The sequence below is a fragment of the Myxocyprinus asiaticus genome, chromosome 43 (assembly GCF_019703515.2).
Source record: "Myxocyprinus asiaticus isolate MX2 ecotype Aquarium Trade chromosome 43, UBuf_Myxa_2, whole genome shotgun sequence".
NCBI classification, from domain to species: Eukaryota; Metazoa; Chordata; class Actinopteri; order Cypriniformes; family Catostomidae; genus Myxocyprinus; species Myxocyprinus asiaticus.
The window spans coordinates 19,427,043-19,445,922 of NC_059386.1; the positions used below are offsets into that span (position 1 = coordinate 19,427,043).

Sequence of the window (18,880 nt, forward strand, 5' to 3'; positions counted from 1 at the left end):
GCAAAATCTGTACATTGTTCCAAACTTTCGGCCGCCTGGGTCATTCTCAAAAAAAAAAAGAAAAAAAAAGGAGTTGTAACACCAGTGGCGATAACACCAGTAACACATTCTCTTAAAAGATTAATGTTCTAAGATGGTGTCAAGAGCATCACAAAGCATACACCACTGATCAGATTAAAATCAATAAATCGTACAATAATAATTATTATTGTTTTAAATAAAAATCTTTAAAATGAACATTAAACAACGTAGCGCCAATGACATATTTAAATTAACCATGTGAAAAAAGTACAGTTAAAATGTAAATTAATAATTTTTTCAACATGAGCAGCCTCTTCTTCCTCTGAACTTTGACCTCGGAAGTTATTTTCAACAACTTTTTGCATTTCCAAATGACATTTTGTAACTTTGATAACACCAATGACATGAAAGTATTATTTTAAAATTATTTAAATAATTAATTACATCTTTTTTTTTTGTGCACTTGTTAGACCTTGTACTAATGTTTGACCTTAGAAAACAAAATGAGTAAAAAATAAACACATAAATAACTGTAAATGTCATAGAAGTGGTGTACCAGATGAAGGGGGCAAGATACTGTATATATATATATATAGTATATAGTCAAACCATTTCATACTATTTAATAAAAGGTTAGGTAATAGAATGATGCCTTTTCAACAGGTTTTTTTTCAAGGAACATGTTTGTCACCACATTTTAATAATGAGTCTGGCCTTAAAGTTGGAACCAAATACTGCTGGGTAAAAACACAAAAAAGCTAAAACCAGCCTAAGCTGGTCTCCAAGCCTGCCTGACCAGCTAAAGTGCCCAAAACCCCTCTAAGGCTAGCCTGATTTTAGACATTGTTCAGCAGGGAAGTCTTAAAACAAAAATTAAATTACTAGTTATCCATCACTACATTGTAAAGATGCTTTTAATTATAAATTAGCTGATGTTCTGTAGATATTGAGGCAGTTTAGTGTTTAAGGCAGAACTGGGGTAAAGTGCTCCTCATCCTCATTAGTTAGAAATGTAATATCACTCAATTACAGTAAGAGGCAAACTTGTTATCAGTCAAGTAGCCATATATAAACCTACAAGGTCACAATGATTGTTTACTTTTTGGAAAGGGGTGAATGAACCCAGCCTCAGAGTCAGCTATAGTCATGACGATCCTTGCTTGATCTAATAATGTCTTTCCACAAGTGCATTTAAGTTCTCAAATCATTATAATACACTGTTATATTATGTAACTGGGTGGATATATTACTATCATGTAATTATGCAGAACATAATGTACTCAAATTACAGATTGCCTTCACTTGTTTTCTTATTTGAGCAGGTCATTAAAGCATGTCTAATTTATCAAATTAGACTCCAGAAGTATATAAACAGCTTAAAGGAATATTCCAGGATCAATACAAGTTGATCAATCGACAGCATTTGTGGCATAATGTTGATTACCACAACAAATAATATAGACTTGTCCCTCCTTTACTTTATATAAAAAAAATTACAGTGAAGCACTTACACTGGAAGTGAATGGGGCCAATTTTTTGAGGGTTTAAAAGGCAGAAATTTGAAGCTTATTATTTTATAAAAACACTTACATTAATTCATCTGTTAAAACTGGTTTATTGATTGAGCTGTACAGTTGTTTAAATCATCATTTTACTGTCGTTTTAGGGTTTGTTTACATTGCATCATCATGGCAACGAAGATGTAAGATTGGCTATAACTTTACACAGGAAAGGTGAGTGAGTTTATCACACTAAAATCATGTTAACATGCATATTGTTTACATCTTGTGTCTATACTTTTGAAATAGTATTTAACGTTTACAGATTGGCCCCCATTCACTTCCATTGTAAATGCCCCACTGGAACCAAGATTTTTGCTTTTTTTTTTATAGAAAAGGAGGGACAAGCCAAAATAACTTTTTATGGTAATCAATATTATGCCACAAATGCTGTCGATTGAGCTTAACTTGTATTGAACCCGGAAAATTCCTTTAAAAGGTGAACTAAGTAGGTGTAAATAACTTGTGTTCTTTATTCAAATGACAAACATTGTTAGTCACAAAACTGATATTTTGCTAGAATATGTAACTCCTAATGCAGCATCCAACCATTAAGGTTTTCCATTTTGTTTTCAAGAATTCCAAACTCAAGGCTGGAAGAGTTTACTTCATCAATCAGGAATGTTTAAATGAAAACAGAGGCATGTTAACAGCTCAAGTGCCTTTTATTTGGACCAGAAAAACAGATCAAAGCCACTTATTGTTAGTTGCTTCTCTGAACAAAAATACAAAAGAATGAGGCTAGATTTTAAATACATAACACTTGCAAAGCTAAGATAGTGAGGGGAACATGGAGGAACACACAGGCTAGTGACATCATTCATCGTCATCCCAGTCCTTCTTTCCTTGTGGAGCTTTGGGTCCGCCAGCTGGCTTGGCCATGATGATCTGAGGGATGAAACGTAGCATATTCAGACACTTACAGTGTATAAACAGTCAATATTGTTGATTCAGTGCAAACGTTAGCAGTGTTGTGGGTCCCTAGGAGGAAAAAGTGCTTTTAGTGCATGCGGCATGCAGGTGAGACGATATTCAAAACAAAGATGCCACACAATCTTAAACAACATCAGCTGTGACGTAGTTAGTGTAATGTTTTGAATTGCAAACCAGATAGAAAACTTTGTAAGTCTGGAACATAGGAGTCAATATAAAACATTTATTTTTCAAGTTGAAAAAACATTATTAAATAATGCTTCTCATGCCAATTACTAAGTAATCTGAGACCTAAAATCTGTCACTTATTAAAATTCAAGCAGAATTTCCACATTGTTCATGCAGCACCATTTTAGCCCCCTCCATCACTCCTGTGGTTAAGCACTCCAAACAGTGGCGTGTTTTTGGGCACCTATTATTTTTTTTTTATATTTCTTATCAATGATGGGTGTCAAATTTGTCTGGCTCCTCTTCCCAACCGTCCTTGTCCCAGTGTCCTTGCTGTTTAGGGGCTTTAGGTCCCCCTGCTGCCTTTGCCATAATGATCTAGCATATACACATCACGTCAGAAAAATAAACAAGCTAACACACCACCTAAACTGATACAAAAGGGAAAACATTGATGGGATAAGAAACTGAACGGACACACGAATATAACTGCATGGTACCTGATCCACACGGAGAACAGTGATGGCAGCGTTTGTGGCCAGTTTAATGCCCCATTGTTTGACCAGGAATGGATCGAGGATGCTGGCCTCCATCATGTCTCTCACAGCAGGTCCCTCACCCTAAACATTGTTTGAAAAATACATATTCGTCAACAACACCTTAAAAACATGAGACCTATTTATATTAGATCTATTTATCAACTGATGTTGCCTTAATATCATAATTTACTGTAGACTCCTTACCTCAATGTCAAAGCCTGTGTTCTTGCAGCCTTCATGGTGAGCAGCATACAGTTTGGAGATCAGCTCATTGCCCTTCACGCCAGAGTTCTCTGCCAGAGCACGAGGAAATACCTCAAACGCCTCAGCGTACTTCTTGATTGCGTACTGCTCCAGGCCTGGGCAAGACTTCAGAGGACATTAAAGGTTCTCTTAAACTGCAGTTCAGACATTTTGTAAACAGCAGACTGAAATTAGGTTTATTTACTCACTTCTCCATAGGACGTTAGGTGTTTGGCGAGCTCAATTTCAGTGGCACCAGCACCAGGACAGAGACGCTTGTCCTGAGAGGAAAACAATCCTGTTAATGTCCTATTTACTTACAGTTGAAAATAGGGACATCATAATATATCGATTATTGATCGGCACGTTATTTTATCGATATATTAAAATTAGCTGACATTTAAATTAGAAGCCTAATTTGCGTGCTTTCCAATTCACTCAGTTGGCCTTCTGTTTAACAGTCTAGTGTAATAGCGTTGGGAGACCACAAGAGGATGATATAACATTTACTGAAGCCAGTCACGGGTAGCAAAAACACCGGTAACACACACAAAGAGGACGAGCTGATGTGGCGAAGCAGATGGCAGTCCAAAGTTACAAAGGTTTTTGAACTTCAAGAATTAAAGTCGAATCTAGGGTGTGCTGAGTGAATCCAGCCAGGTCTCCTAAGCAACCAAATTGGCCCAGTTGCTAGAGAGGGTAGAGTCACATTGGGTTAACCTCCTCGTGGTCACTATAATGTGGTTCTCGCTCTCGGTGGGGCACGTGGCGAGTTGTGCGTGGATGCCGCGAAGAATAGCGTGAAGCCTCCACACGCACCATGTCTCCGCGGTAATAAAGCCATGTGATAAGATGCGCGGGTTGATGGTCTCGGACACGGAGGCAACTGAGATTCGTCCTCCGCCACCTGGATTGTGTCACTACGCCACCATGAGGACTTAGAGCACATTGGGAATTGGGCATTCCAAAAAAAATTCAAGTGATGTTAATGAGTTTGCAGGTCAGTGTATGAAATAGTTGTCTGCGCAAACTGAACGATTAAAAATGATTATTCAATTTCTTTGTGTGTAGCCTTGAATAGGTCTTTCATTCAGGCTGTTAAACCACAAAATGATATACTTGTAACTGAATTGTGTAGGCTCTATGAAAGAAACATATACACAATATATCATCCAGCAATGGCTAGAGTAAATAATCTTTGCCCTTTGATAATGATTTGGGTCGAATTTAATGGAAAACTATACCTTTCTAGAAAATAATTTTTTCAAATTTTAAAACACGCTATGTCATCCACCAGACGCATGCAGTGAATCCAGCGATTAATTATCCCCTTTAATTTACACTGCCGCTCACACTTAACCAAAGTTGTGTTGAGAAATATGTCTGAAAAGACAAACACTATTGTGCAACAAGCAAAAATATCCCAATATATATCGATAATCACAAGGAAAATCTTCCGATTATCAATAGCCCCTTTCACACATACAGCCTTTTCCAGAAAAGTTACAGAATTTTTCAGGTTAGTGATCATGTTGTGAACATAACCTTTTTGAAAATACTGGTAAATTTTGCTCTGGCAAATTCCTTAATGAGAAGTTGTATCATACATTTCCATACTGATGGTATGTGTGAACAGCACATGTGGTACATTTATCAGTAAAGGCAACCCAACAATTTTCCTGTAATTTACCTGGTTGCATGTGTGAAAGGGGCTACTGCATGTAAAAGGCACAGATCCCAAGCCTTTGGAAGAGAGAAGTTTTTTTAGTTAGTTTTAAACCAACTCACCCTAACAAGGACTTTAAAGGTGTTAACTCCATCATCAATGGCACGCTCAATATCATCCATCAGATTATCTGTGGACCCTCGAATTACCAAAGTAGAAATGGCGCCATCCTCTTTATCTATAAAAAAAAAAAAAAAAAAAAAAGAGTTAGACTGCATTAGCATGTACTAATCCTAAAGTTTACATCACTGCCAGACCAAACTACAAGATTTAAAAAAAGTTTGTTAATCAAGCTCCAAAATGTGACAAAAACATAAATCTACATGGTACATACATTTATGCCTGCAAAAAAACATCATCAATATAGTTGCTGTGAATAGCTAAGCGAGCAAAAGATGGTCTGAATTACAAAAGGCTTAAAGTCAAAGATGACATATTTCTTTAATATTTTAAGCAATTTTACTTTTTTATATTCATCTTTTACAGTTTCAAAATAACAAAAAAGGGAAAAGGGCCCAAAGCAAAAGTTTGGGCACCCTGCATGGTCAGTACTTAGTAACACCCCCTGGCAAGTATCACAGCTTGTAAACGCTTTTCGTAGCCAGCTAAGTGTCTTTCAATTTTTGTTTGGGGGATTTTCGCCCATTCTTCCTTGCAAAAGGCTTCTAGTTCTGTGATTCTTGGGCCATCTTGCATGCACTGCTCTTTTGAGGTCTATCCACAGATTTTTGATGATGTTTAGGTCGGGGGACTGTGAGGACCATGGTAAAACCTTCAGCTTGCGCCTCTTGAGGTCGTCCATTGTGGATTTTGAGGTGTGTTTAGGATCATTATCCTGTTGTAGAAGCTATCCTCTTTTCATCTTCAGCTTTTTTACAGATGGTGTAATGTTTGTTTCCAGAATTTGCTGGTATTTAATTTAATCCATTCTTTCCTCTACCAGTGAAATGTTCCCCTGTGCCACTGGCATCAACACAAGCCCAAAGCATGATCGATCCACCCCTGTGCTTAACAGTTGGAGTTCTTTTCATGAAATTCTGCACCCTTTTTTCTCCAAGCATACCTTTGCTCATTGTGGCCAAAAAGTTATATTTTAACTTTCAGTCCGCAGGACTTCTTTCCAAAATGCATCAAGGCTTGTTTAGATGTTCATTTGCAAACTTCTGACGCTGCATTTTGTGGCGAGGATGCAGGAAAGGTTTTCTTCTCATGACTCTTCCATGAAGGTCATATTTGTGCAGGTGTCACTGCACAGTAGAACAGTGCACCAATACTCCAGAGTCTGCTAAATTTTCCTTAAGGTCTATTGCAGTCAAACAGGTGTTCTGATTTGCCTTTCTAGCAATCCAACGAGCAGTTCTCTCTGAAAGTTTTCTTGGTCTTCCAGACCTCAGCTTGACCTCCACCATTCCTGTTAACTACCATTTCTTAATTACATTACAAACTGAGGAAACGGCTACCTGAAAACGCTTTGCTATCTTCTTATAGCCTTCTCCTGCTTTGTGGGAATCAATTATTTTAATTTTCAGAGTGCTAGGCAGCTGCTTAGAGGAGCCCACGGCTGCTGATTGATGGGACAAGATCTGAGGAGTCAGAGTATGTATAAAGCTTTGAGATTTGCATCACCTGGCCTTTCCAAACGATGATTGTGAACAAGCCATAGCCCTAACAAGCTAATTAAGGTCCGAGACCTTGGTAAAAGTTATCTGAGAGCTCAGATCTCTTGGGGTGCCCAAACTTTTCCCTTTCCTTTTTTTTTCCACTCTAAAATTGTACAAAATAAAAATAATACATTAATATTGCTTAAAATGTTGAAAAGAATGTTTAATCTTTAACTTTATGCCTTTTGGAGATCAGTTTATCTTCTACTCACTTAACTATTCACAGCAACAGACATTTTGGCCAGGGGTGCCCAAACTTTTGCATGCCACTGTATGATTATTATGATAATTGGGAGAAACGCAGTAAAACTGGAAGTATATATCATGGTAGTATTTATGTTGAAAAAAAAAAAAAAAAAAAAAAAAAAAACTGCCTGTACAGGATGGCTTTAATTGCTGTATAACAATAACGTGAATTGGAATGAGAATGTGTGTGTGTATATATTACTAGTAAAGTAAAATTAGTAAACTAATTTCAAACATTTAAGCATACGCCTTCAGATCAAAAGATTTTTAAGATCATGTGAAACATTTCAGTCAAATGTTTCAAAACTTTTGACTGGTAGTGTAAGTATTCAGACCCTTAACTCAGTACTTAGTTGAAGCACCTTTGGCAGTGATTACAGCCTCAAGTCTTTTGGGGTATGATGTGACAATCTTTACACACCTGGATTACTTGTCTAAAAAAAAAACTGCATAAAGTCTTATAGATACAAGTTATGCCTTTTCTGTTGTTATTTTATTGGATTCCATGTTAAATGTTTTAATTAAATGTTATGATCAAATTGTGTTTAATCAAATACTTACTGTACAGCTTTAATCAAATGAAAATAATACTTTTCAAATATATATTATTTTTGGTAAAAAAAAAAAAAAAAATTTTTTTGGCTTTACAGTATTAATGAAAACAATCTGATTACCTGAGGCAAAAGGCTGCCATTGCTGAATCACAACATGCTGATATTTAGTACACTTGCTTATGTGTTATTGCTTACAGATAATAATACTAATAATATATCCATTTAATATTATATTATTGTTACTATGAGTATTGTTGCGACTGCTTTGAATATTACGCTTTTATACAGTAGTAATATTTTTATAATATATATATATATATATATATATATATATATATATATATATATATATATATATATATGATATGCGCATATATATTAATTAAAATAACTATAAATATATAATAAATATTATAATTCAGGTAATTAAATCATATACATTCTGGCAGCAAAAGTAAAGCATTTAGAGAAAAAAAATGGCTTACAGTAATTCAAAATAGTTTTTTTTTTTATTATTGCCATATCATTGAAAATAACCCTATTATTGCACTGCTTCACTCTGCACTATTTTTAATTGTCAGACGGACGCTTTGAGCATCTTGCTGTGGTTGCATCGCATCTCACTTTTTTTCAGCATCTCTAGTCACACAAGCGGTGCTTTTAGCATGCTGTGTCAAGTTAAATGTAGTTTGAAACTTTGAAAAACCCATCTAGAGAACCCTGCATTCTAGTGTGCCCAATCCATCTGTCTTTGAGCACAAAAGCAAACAGTGCTGGCTGGTTTGACAAGGCGTTTTGCCTGTACAACTGAAGTTGCACTGACTGCCCCATACTGCCACAAATTAGTAAAAACATCAAGCTTGAATTACTCTGATGGTAGGAACATTCATTTTAACGAAGCTTGCGTGTGGATGGGGGGCATGACTAATTGCGTTATATTTAACACATTATTTTACATAATTAAATTGCATTTCATTTAGGGGTAAAATATGTCCCAGACATTTCTTCGTGAGATTCACCTGAGAACATTAAAAGATTTAAGTGTTTGATTTTTACAAAATCCTTACCATGTTTAAAGACCACAACCTGCGTGTCTCCAACCTCTGACAGGTAAACACTGTCACAGTGTCCCATTTCCTCTGGGGTCGGGGGAGTCTATTATCCAGAGGAGAAAAAAAGAAACATAATGAAACATAAAGGTCACAGAATGACCATAATACCATCAAAGGATCTGTCAACTCATTTTTGTTGCCTTGCATAAACTGGCAATAGTGAAGTAAAACTACATATTTCTATTCTGAAAGACAAGCATGCCAACCTTTCTCCTTCCTCCATGACTCTAGTCCAGTATGAAAAGGTGGAAAATGAAAAGAACTCACCAGCCTGGGCAACGCTGTGGCTCCGACAGTTTTGCATAGTCTTCTGAGGTCCCATTTCGAGTTCAGCCTTGGTAAAGCACACACAGCATCATTCATAAATATCAGGCATTATTTAGGGGTTTTTTTCCCCATTAAACAATCTAATGAATCAAGCACTGTATAAATGTTGTTGGAGAAGCACTGCAAAAAAAGGGAGGAATTTGCCTCTTACCTGACCACCATGAGCTTGTACTTATTGGCATAATGAAGAGCCATGTCAGCTACTTTGCCCCCAGTCACGACAACATTGGCCCCTGTTTCAGCAATGCTCTTTACCTGGGCCTCCATCAGGTCCTCTTCGCCTTTACTGAAATTCATCAGCTCCTCTGCATTCTTTATAAGTACTGTGCCCTGTGAGACATCAGAAGAAGAAAAAAACTTTGAAGGAAGAAAAGCCTAAATAGCTATGTGCTAAAACAGAGATGAGTGGTGTAATGCTGCCATGTGCCAGCTATGGGGCTTATGTTACCAAATTAGAACCACATTAGATTTGCTCTTCATCATGAGAACATATTATGCCCAAAAGTAACAGATACAGTGCATTCAGAAAGTATTCAGACCCCTTCATTTTTTTCACACTTTGTTATGTTGCAGCCTTATGCTAAAATGCTCTAAATGATTTTTTTCCACATCAATCTACACTCCATACCCCATAATGACAAAGCAAAACCAGATTTTTGATAACTTTTCAAATGTATTAAAAAGAAAAACTGAAATATCTCACTGACATACCCTACCGGTCAAAAGTTTTTAAACACTTATTCTTTATTATAATTTTTTTTTCTTCACATTTTAGAATAATAGTAAAGTCATCAAAACTATGGAATAACATAAATGGAACTATGGGAATTATGTTGTGACTAAACAAAATCCAAAATAAATCAAAACTGTGTTAAATTTTAGCATCTTCAAAGTAGTCACCCTTTGCCTAGAATTTGCAGACATGTACTCTTGACATTTTCTCAACCAACTTCTTGAGGTATCACCCTGGGATGCTTTTTAAACAGTATTGAAGGAGTTCCCATCTATGTTGGGCACTTATTGGCTGCTTTTCTTTATTATTTAGTCCAAGTCATCAATTTCAAAAAAATTTTTTTTTTAAATAACATTTTAGTTTTATAATGAAATATATTAATATGGTGGCACAATTATATTTTTGTCTACAAAACTAATTTCAAACATTTAAGCATACGCCTTCAGATCAAAAGATTTTTAAGATCATGTGAAACATTTCAGTCAAGTGTTTCAAAACTTTTGACTGGTAGTGTAAGTATTCAGACCCTTAACTCAGTACTTAGTTGAAGCACCTTTGGCAGTGATTACAGCCTCAAGTCTTTTGGGGTATGATGTGACAGTCTTTGCACACCTGGATTACTTGTCTAAAAAAAACTGCATAAAGTCTTATAGATACAAGTTATGCATTTTCTGTTGTTATTTTTCTGGATTCCAAGTTAAATGTTTTAATTAAATGTTATGATCAAATTGTGTTTAATCAAATACTTACTGTACAGCTTTAATCAAATGAAAATAATACTTTTCAAATATATATTATTTTTGGTAAAAAAAAAAAAAAAAAATTTTTTGGCTTTACAGTATTAATGAAAACAATCTGAGTACCTGAGGCAAAAGGCTGCCATTGCTGAATCACAACATGTTGATTTTTAGTACACTTGCTTATGTGTTATTGCTTACAGATAATAATACTAATAATATATCCATTTAATATTATATTATTGTTACTATGAGTATTGTTGCGACTGCTTTGAATATTACGCTTTTATACAGTAGTAATATTTTTCTGTCGTAATGTCTTCAATTTCACTCAATCAAATGAACAGAGCTCTCATTTCAGAGGGACATTTATTTTGAAAGATCTTCGAAGTTCTTCCTGTTTGTGAAGGATTCCTTATATCAAGCTGAAATCTCCAAGCTGCAGCAGAGAAAAGTTCATTTGAAAGTTTACAGCCGCTTATACACTCAACACACTGATCTGTGGCTCTGCAGATGGATACTATTGGACACACTGCATGAAAATCAAGCATTAGTAGTGTGTGTTGCATTTGTGTGCATGCCTGCTTGTGTGTGTGAAGGTGATGACAGAGCAGAGAGGCACCTCTTATTCATACTGTGGTGCGCAGCACATGTGACTGTATATAATTTCATTGAATGACATCTTTCTGCTGTTTAATGATCACACTTGGCCATATAGAGGCTTTTTTATTATTATTTGGTCTCAAAACTCTCACATTACATTACATTTTGCTAATGGCAGCATACTTTAATATGGTACCGAAATAACAAGATGATATCGTACCGTTTAACATTTTTTGGTATTGCGGTATTTTGTTAGTACTGGTATACTGTGCAACCCTAAGGGGGACTGTCGGTGGACAGCCATTTTCAGGTCTCTCCAGAGATGTTAGATTGGGTTCAAGTCCGGTCTCTGGCTGGGCCACTCAAGAACATTCACAGAGTTGTCCCTAAACCACTCTCGCTTGTCTTGGCTGTGTGCTTAGGGTCACTGTCCTGTTAAAAGGTCTACAGCTCAACCAGTGTGATCATCGGGTTCTTGGTCACCTTTCTTACCAAGGCCCTTTTCCCCAGATTGCTCAGTTTGGATAAATTTTTAAGTGTCATAGCAAAGGGTCTAAACACTTATGACAATGTGATATTTCAGCTTTTTCTTTTTAATACATTTGCAAAGATAACAAAAATCTGGTTATGCTTTGTCATTATGGGGTATGGAGTGTAGATTGATTTGAAAAAAAAAAAAAAAAAATTATATATATATATATTTTTAAAGCATTTTAGCATAAGGCTGCAACATAACCAAATGTGTGAAAAAAATGAAGGGGTCTGAATACTGTCTGAATGCACTGTATTTAAATTGTCTGTTTCTATATATAAAACTTTAAAGGTGAAGTGTAACTTCACCTTTAATTTTCTCCTATCCTAGCTTCATTTGTAGAGACAACTATAGATAAGCCATTTGTAGGTTAATTTTCTCCGAAACAGTAACAAGGTGGCGCTACAAAAATAAAGAAAATCTCTCTCTCTCACTCATATATATATATATATATATATATATATATATATATATATACACATATATATATACATACACACACACACATACAGTTTAAGTCAGAAGTTTACGTACACCTTAGCCAAATACATTTAAACTCAGTTTTTCACAATTCCTGATATTTAATCGTAGAAAACCGACCCTGTCTTAGGTCAGTTAAGATCACTACTTTATTTTAAGAATGTGAAATGCCAGAATAATAGTAGAGAGAATTATTTCAGCTTTTATTTCTTTCATCACATTCCCAGTGGGACAGAAGTTTACATACACTTTGTTAGTATTTGGTAGCATTGCCTTTAAATTGTTTAACTTGTGTCCAACGTTTAATTCCAGCTACTCACAATAAGTTGCTGGAATTTTGGCTAATTTCTCCAAACAGAACTGGTGTAACTGAGTCAGGTTTGTAGGCCTCTTTGCTCGCACATGCTTTTTCAGTTCTGTCCACAAATTTTCTATCAGATTGAGGTCAGGGCTTTGTGATTGCCACTCCAATACCTTAACTTTGCTGTCCTTAAGCCATTTTGCCACAACTTTGGAAGTATGCTTGGGGTCACTGTCCATTTGGAAGACCCATTTGTGACCGAGCTTTAACTTCCCGGCTGATGTCTTGAGATGTTGCTTCAATATATCCACATCATTTTCCTTCCTCATGATGTCATCTATTTTGTGAAGTGCACCAGTCCCTCCTGCAGCAAAGCACCCCCACAATATGATGCTGCCTCCCCCATGCTTCACGGCTGGGATGGTGTTCTTCGGCTTGCAAGCTTCACCCTTTTTCCTCCAAGCATAACTATGGTCATTATGGCACAACAGTTACATATTTGTTTCATTAGACCAGAGGACATCTCTCCAAAAAGTAAGATCTTTGTCCCCATGTGCACTTGCAAACTGTAGTCTGGCTTTTTTTATAGCAGTTCTGGAGCAGTGGCTTCTTCCTTGCTGAGCAGCCTTTCAGGTTATGTCGATATAGATCTCATTTTACTGTGGATATAGATACTTGTCTACCTGTTTCCTCCAGCATCTTCACAAGGTCCTTTACTGTTGTTCTGGGATTGATTTACACTTTTCGCACCAAACTACGTTCATCTCTAGGAGACAGAATGCGTCTCCTTCCTGAGCGGTATGATGGCTGTGTGGTCCCATGGTGTTTATACTTGCGTATTATTGTTTGTACAGATGAACGTGGTACCTTAAGGCATTTGGAAATTGCTCCCAAGGATGAATCAGACTTGTGGAAGTCTTGGCTGATTTCTTTAGATTTTCCCATGATGTCAAGCAAAGTGGCACTGAGTTTGAAGGTAGGCCTTAAAATACACAAACAGGTACCCCTCCAATTCAGTACACCTCCTATCAGAAGCTAATTGGCTAATTGTCTAAAAGCTTGACATCGTTTTCTGGAATTTTCCAAGCTGATTAAAGGCACAGTTAACTTGGTGTATGTAAACTTCTGACCCATTGGAATTGTGATATAATCAATTAAAAGTGAAACAATCTGTCTGTAAACAATTGTTGGAAAAATAGTTTGCTAATATTAAATCTGTGGAATGGTTAAAAAATGAGTTTTAATGACTTCAACCCAAGTGTATGTAAACTTCTGACTTCAGCTGTTTATACATAATCAACCACAACATTAAAACCACCTAATATTTTGTAGGTTCCCCTCGTGCCATCAAAACAGCGGCAATACACATCTCAGAATTGCATTCTGAGATGATATTCTTCTCACCACATTTGTACAGAATGGTTATATCTGAGTTACCGTAGACTTTGTCAGTTCGAACCAGTCTGGCCATTCTCTGTTGACCTCTCTCATCAACAAGGCATTTCCATCCACAGAACTGCCGCTCACTGGATGTTTCTGGCACCATTCTGTGTAAACTCTAGAGAATGTTGTGCGTTAAAATCCCAGGAGATCAGCAGTTACAGAAATATTCAAACCAGCCCATCTGGCACCAACAATCATCCATGCAATTATCTAATCAGCCAATAGTGTGGCAGCAGTGCATAAAATAATGCAGATACGGGTCAGGAGTTTCAGTTAATGTTCACATCAACCATCAGAATGGGGAAAATGTGATCTCAGTGATTTCAACTGTGGCATGATTGTTGGTGCCAGAAGGGCTGGTTTGAGTATTTCTGTAACTGCTGATCTCCTGGGATTTTCACACACAACAGTCTCTAGAATTTACTCAAAATGGTGCCTAAAATAAAAAACATCCAGTGAGCGGCAGTTCTGCAGATGGAAACGCCTTGTTGATGAGAGAGGTCAACAGAGAATGAACAGACTGGTTAGAACTGACAAAGTCTACGGTAACTCAGATAACTGCTCTGTACAATTGTGGTGAGAAGAATATCATCTCAGAATGCTATTCTGAGATGCGGGTTGGCGCTGTTTTGGCGGCACGAGGGGGACCTACACAACATTAGGCAGGTGGTTTTAATGTTGTGGCTGATCGGTGTGTAATATGTAATATATATATATATATATATATATATATATATATATATATATATATATATAAACTAGATATAGTATTTTCATACCTTGGTTTCTGTTACCATGCAGTCAAACGGACAGGAGAAAACCGCTATCTTTGCCTCTTTGACTGATGTGATGTCTCCTTCTGTCTCTTTCTTAAATACCATCCCGTGAAGCACTGTAGAAGAGTTCAGCCCACATCCCTACATAAAAGAAAGAAATGACTGACATTGCCACACAAACAAACTAAAATTCAATACATATGGTTTAAAACCATACCTAAACAACTCATATGTTACACGTACCAAAATCTTGCACACTCTGACATTATCGACATTGAAATTGCCAGACTCAGGGAAGACAGAGACTGCCAAAATAAAAATAAATTGATAGTGTTATTTTGTGATTTTATAGTGCAGATGACTTGAGCGACAAAATCATCAGCATATTCTTTATTAAAAGGGTATAAATATATTCTTTATGAGATAATTAATCTCAATTCAAAATGTATTATCACTTTCCCCAGAGTAACCTGAAGTATTCTAATTCAAGCTTTACCGCAGGCCTGTGCAATGAGGTTGGCCAGGAAGTCCTCATTGCCGTACTGTTTGCTCATGACAGCTGTGCGGATCACGGCTGTGGCCTCATCTAGATCATGCAGGTTCTTAACGGATGAGCAGACGCAATCAGGCAGAATCTCCAGAGCTTTCTTACATGCCATGTCGTAGCCCTCAATCACCTGGGGGAAAACATTCAATATAATCATGAAATCATAAAATAGAGCAAGTAAAATGTTTAAAATGATATTAGACTATCGCTGCGCCAGAATATCCATACTTCCCTACTATATATTCATGTAGCAGTAAGCGAGAAATAACCGGATGACCTACTATCTGCGGCAAGATTTTAAAGTGCGGATTGACGGACACTTAATGATCCCATAATCCCTCGGGAGCTGAGGCGACGTCAAAACACTGGTTTTAAAGGAACGGCGGTGAATCGTGAGGCGGATGGCTCTTCTCAACTCTAAGTGTTATATATACCAAGATAATTGTTCCTTGTGTTTAAATGGTGCTTGTTTAACAAATCCAAAGCAGATAGTTTTCGCGGTTTTTGATCTTACGCCATATATTCGGTCATGAGACGATGTTAACGTCCCCGGATGAAGTATGTCTGAAATCTAATCATATTACTCGAATGCATACCTAAAAGTGCGTACTGTTCTGCCAGCAGATAAGTGTATCCTTCATCAAATACAGTACATACTGTGACAGTACGCAGTTTTGGACGCAGCATATGTATATCACTTTGGCTTGTATTTGCAGAGTTACACATTATGCATTTATCATACAAGACAAGACAGAATGTAATGCTGCAAAGCGCTGTCCAGACAGTTACGTTTTGGATAGATTGGGTGTTTACTGACCTCTGACACAGACAGGCCCATCTTCAGCAACTCCTCCGCTAGCTCCAGCAGAGCACCAGCAAACACCAGCACAAAGTTTGTGCCATCACCTACTTCCTGCTCTTGCATATGGGATGCCATCACAATCATTCTGGCTGCTGGGTGCTGAACCTGGGGAGATGATGGAGACACAAAATGTAATGCTCTTTTAAATTGCTTCCAAATTACATAAGATTTCATACCATCATTATTGAATGTGCACTGTATTTTGTTTTCATTATTACTAATAAATTACCTCCAGCTCTCTGAGAATGGTGGCAGCATCATTTGTGACAAAGAGTTTCTCCAAGTGGTTGATGACCATTTTGTTCATGCCTGTGCAGAATTAAGCAAATTATTAAAACGCAATGACATCTCCAAAAGGGTTTAGAATGCAATATTATAATTAAGCCTCACCATTGGGTCCATATGCTGTCCTTGTGGTATGTGCCAATTCCTTGCAAGCCTGGATATTCCTGAAAACTGCCTCCTCAAGACCAGAATAGTGCTGATTGCAGAAAACAAAATAGCAAACAAAATGTCAAGTCATTTAATATTTTGAAAACACTTGTGTTTAGATAGTGGGTTTTAAAACATGCTTATAATTGAATGAATAAAAGGTAACATTCATTTAATGTTACATGATTTTTAACTTCCTTTACAGAATATACATTTTAAGAAAAGAAAAAAAAAAACTAGGCGGTGAGTGCCATCAGCTTTTCAAAGTTTTGGTCACTTGCATTGTAAGAAACTACAGAGCTGAGACATTCTTCTTTTTTTTTTTAAATCTTCATTTGTGTTCTGCAATAGAAAGTCATACACATCTGGGATGGCATGAGGGTGAGTAAATGATGAGAGAATTTTCATTTTTGGGTGAACTACCCATTTAATAACCCAATAATCCTCAATGAATAAAGCGGTAATTGCAAACCTTCCAAAGAAAACAATTAGCAATGTTACATATTGTTATGCTGGAAACAGAAAGAACCAGAAACTAAACTAGAGTCTGTATCCATGCTATCTGCTGGGATAATGATCAAAATATTTAACAGCATAGTCAGATCTGGGTGAAACAATCATTTCGTGTGAATCTTAAAAAGTTAAATCTTTAAACAAGCAAATACATTATTTCTGTTGAAATATTATGATCAAATGATCTGGTCAGAGCCCCAAACGCACACAGGAAATGGTCTAATGTCCAGAGATGAATTAGAGAACTGCTCATTGATGGTGAACTGTGTAAATCCTCCATTCGTTATTATGCAAATTAATCATTTTCTGTCAAGCCAAAAAAATAGCCGTGTTATGATGCTGAGGTTTACCACAAACGATATCACTCTTAAGAAAAATTATTGTATTATTGCATAATTAGTAATAGAGGTGTGAGATCAGCAGTGACTGTCAGTGGCGTAGGCGCACATGTCTTCAGCTAGTATGCTTATTTCATTCATCCTTCACTTTCTGATATAAACCGCCTATTGTCAAACCCAAGATATTCTCGCATTCATTATGTTCTTGCACTAAATATTATTCCTCAATTGTTTGTAAAGCGTCTGGTGGGTTTTACCGGTAGCTAGATGGAACAGAAGGCCCATGTTCTAGAAATCTCTCTACGAACTCAATGGGTGTGCTCTAAAAACAACACAACACAACCAAAACACACATTCAGCGGACATACCTTCGCACCATCCTTTAACATCTGGGCAAAGCCCGGAGCTTTGGGGACATGAAGAGCCATTTTGAGCAGATATTGTTGAAATTAAACTGATGCTGCAATGAGGCTGCAGCGTTTTGGAAGCACGCAGCTAAAAGAGAATAGGCACGACTGCAGACAGCAGAAACACGGATTACAGATCGCCACAGGGGAGACAGTTGAACACCGATTGAGTCGATTGATCCTCACCCCATCAGAGAAGTCTGTCAAAAGTACATATTTGGTCATTTTCTGTTTAGTGAGCGAGTTAAATAAATATGTCTTCAATTAAAAAACTAAAATTACAGTTCAAATGGTAAAACCATTGTAATGTAAATTTGCAATGTAATTTTACCATCGCATTACTAATAATTTATATAAATAAATTCTAATAAACTTCACTGATTACTTTATTGAAAAAATTCTATTACATTATTTAAAAATTAGATTACAGTAACTAATTGCTTTGTAATCGGATTACACCCAACACCGATAACGAGCTTGTCTCTTTAATACATTCTCTTAAATCAACCATGTTTTTAGTAACTATTATAAATCTGTTTTTGTCATTGTCTTACTGTATCTTTGGAGATGCTTATTATTGTTGCTTCTTATTGTATTGTTCAGTTTTTATGTTCAATAAAAAGTTTGAGATTTAACATTTATAAACAAACATTTCTTAAAAATTATTTCTTGCTACAGTAAAAATTGGTAATTTGATAAATGTACTTAATGAAAAGAGCAAGACATCTGAATTGTTATAGTGAGGTCTTGAGGCAAATAGACCTATACATTAATACAATTATTTTTTTTTAATTTTTATTATAATTATATATTAGCCTATATTTAATTGTTAATTTATATCTAATATAATAATTTTATTATTATATAATAATTATTATAATTGTAATTATTATTATTTATTATATATAACTATAATGTAATATATATTTAAATATATATAATTATTTAATTTGTTATTATAAAGTATATTAAATTATATTACATTTATTTGTAATTATAATTATAAATTATATTTAATACATTATTGATGGAATTGTATTATTTGTTAATTAACATAATTTTATTATGTAAAATTATTAAACTTTTT

At 36.0% G+C, this 18,880-nt stretch overlaps 1 protein-coding gene across 2 annotated transcripts; it reads right to left on the reverse strand.

The window, feature by feature from the left end:
* Positions 1-2,226: 2,226 nt before the first annotated feature.
* LOC127433852 (T-complex protein 1 subunit theta-like) lies at positions 2,227-17,921 on the reverse strand. 2 transcript variants are annotated; one of them, XM_051686135.1, is made up of 16 exons: positions 17,755-17,921; positions 16,494-16,584; positions 16,333-16,412; positions 16,059-16,208; positions 15,191-15,371; positions 14,938-14,999; positions 14,698-14,835; positions 9,241-9,419; positions 9,030-9,096; positions 8,718-8,805; positions 5,252-5,367; positions 3,673-3,744; positions 3,425-3,589; positions 3,182-3,301; positions 2,926-3,059; positions 2,227-2,468 (listed from the first exon to the last, which is right to left on the reverse strand). In XM_051686135.1, exons 1-15 carry the CDS (start codon positions 17,812-17,814, stop codon positions 2,952-2,954), a joined length of 1,677 nt encoding a protein of 558 aa, XP_051542095.1. In that variant the 5' UTR covers positions 17,815-17,921; the 3' UTR covers positions 2,227-2,468; positions 2,926-2,951. The 2 variants fall into 2 exon arrangements, with proteins under 2 accessions (XP_051542095.1, XP_051542096.1); XM_051686136.1 differs by lacking the exon at positions 2,926-3,059 and having other exon boundaries at positions 17,755-17,920.
* Between the last annotated feature and the right edge of the window lie 959 nt (positions 17,922-18,880).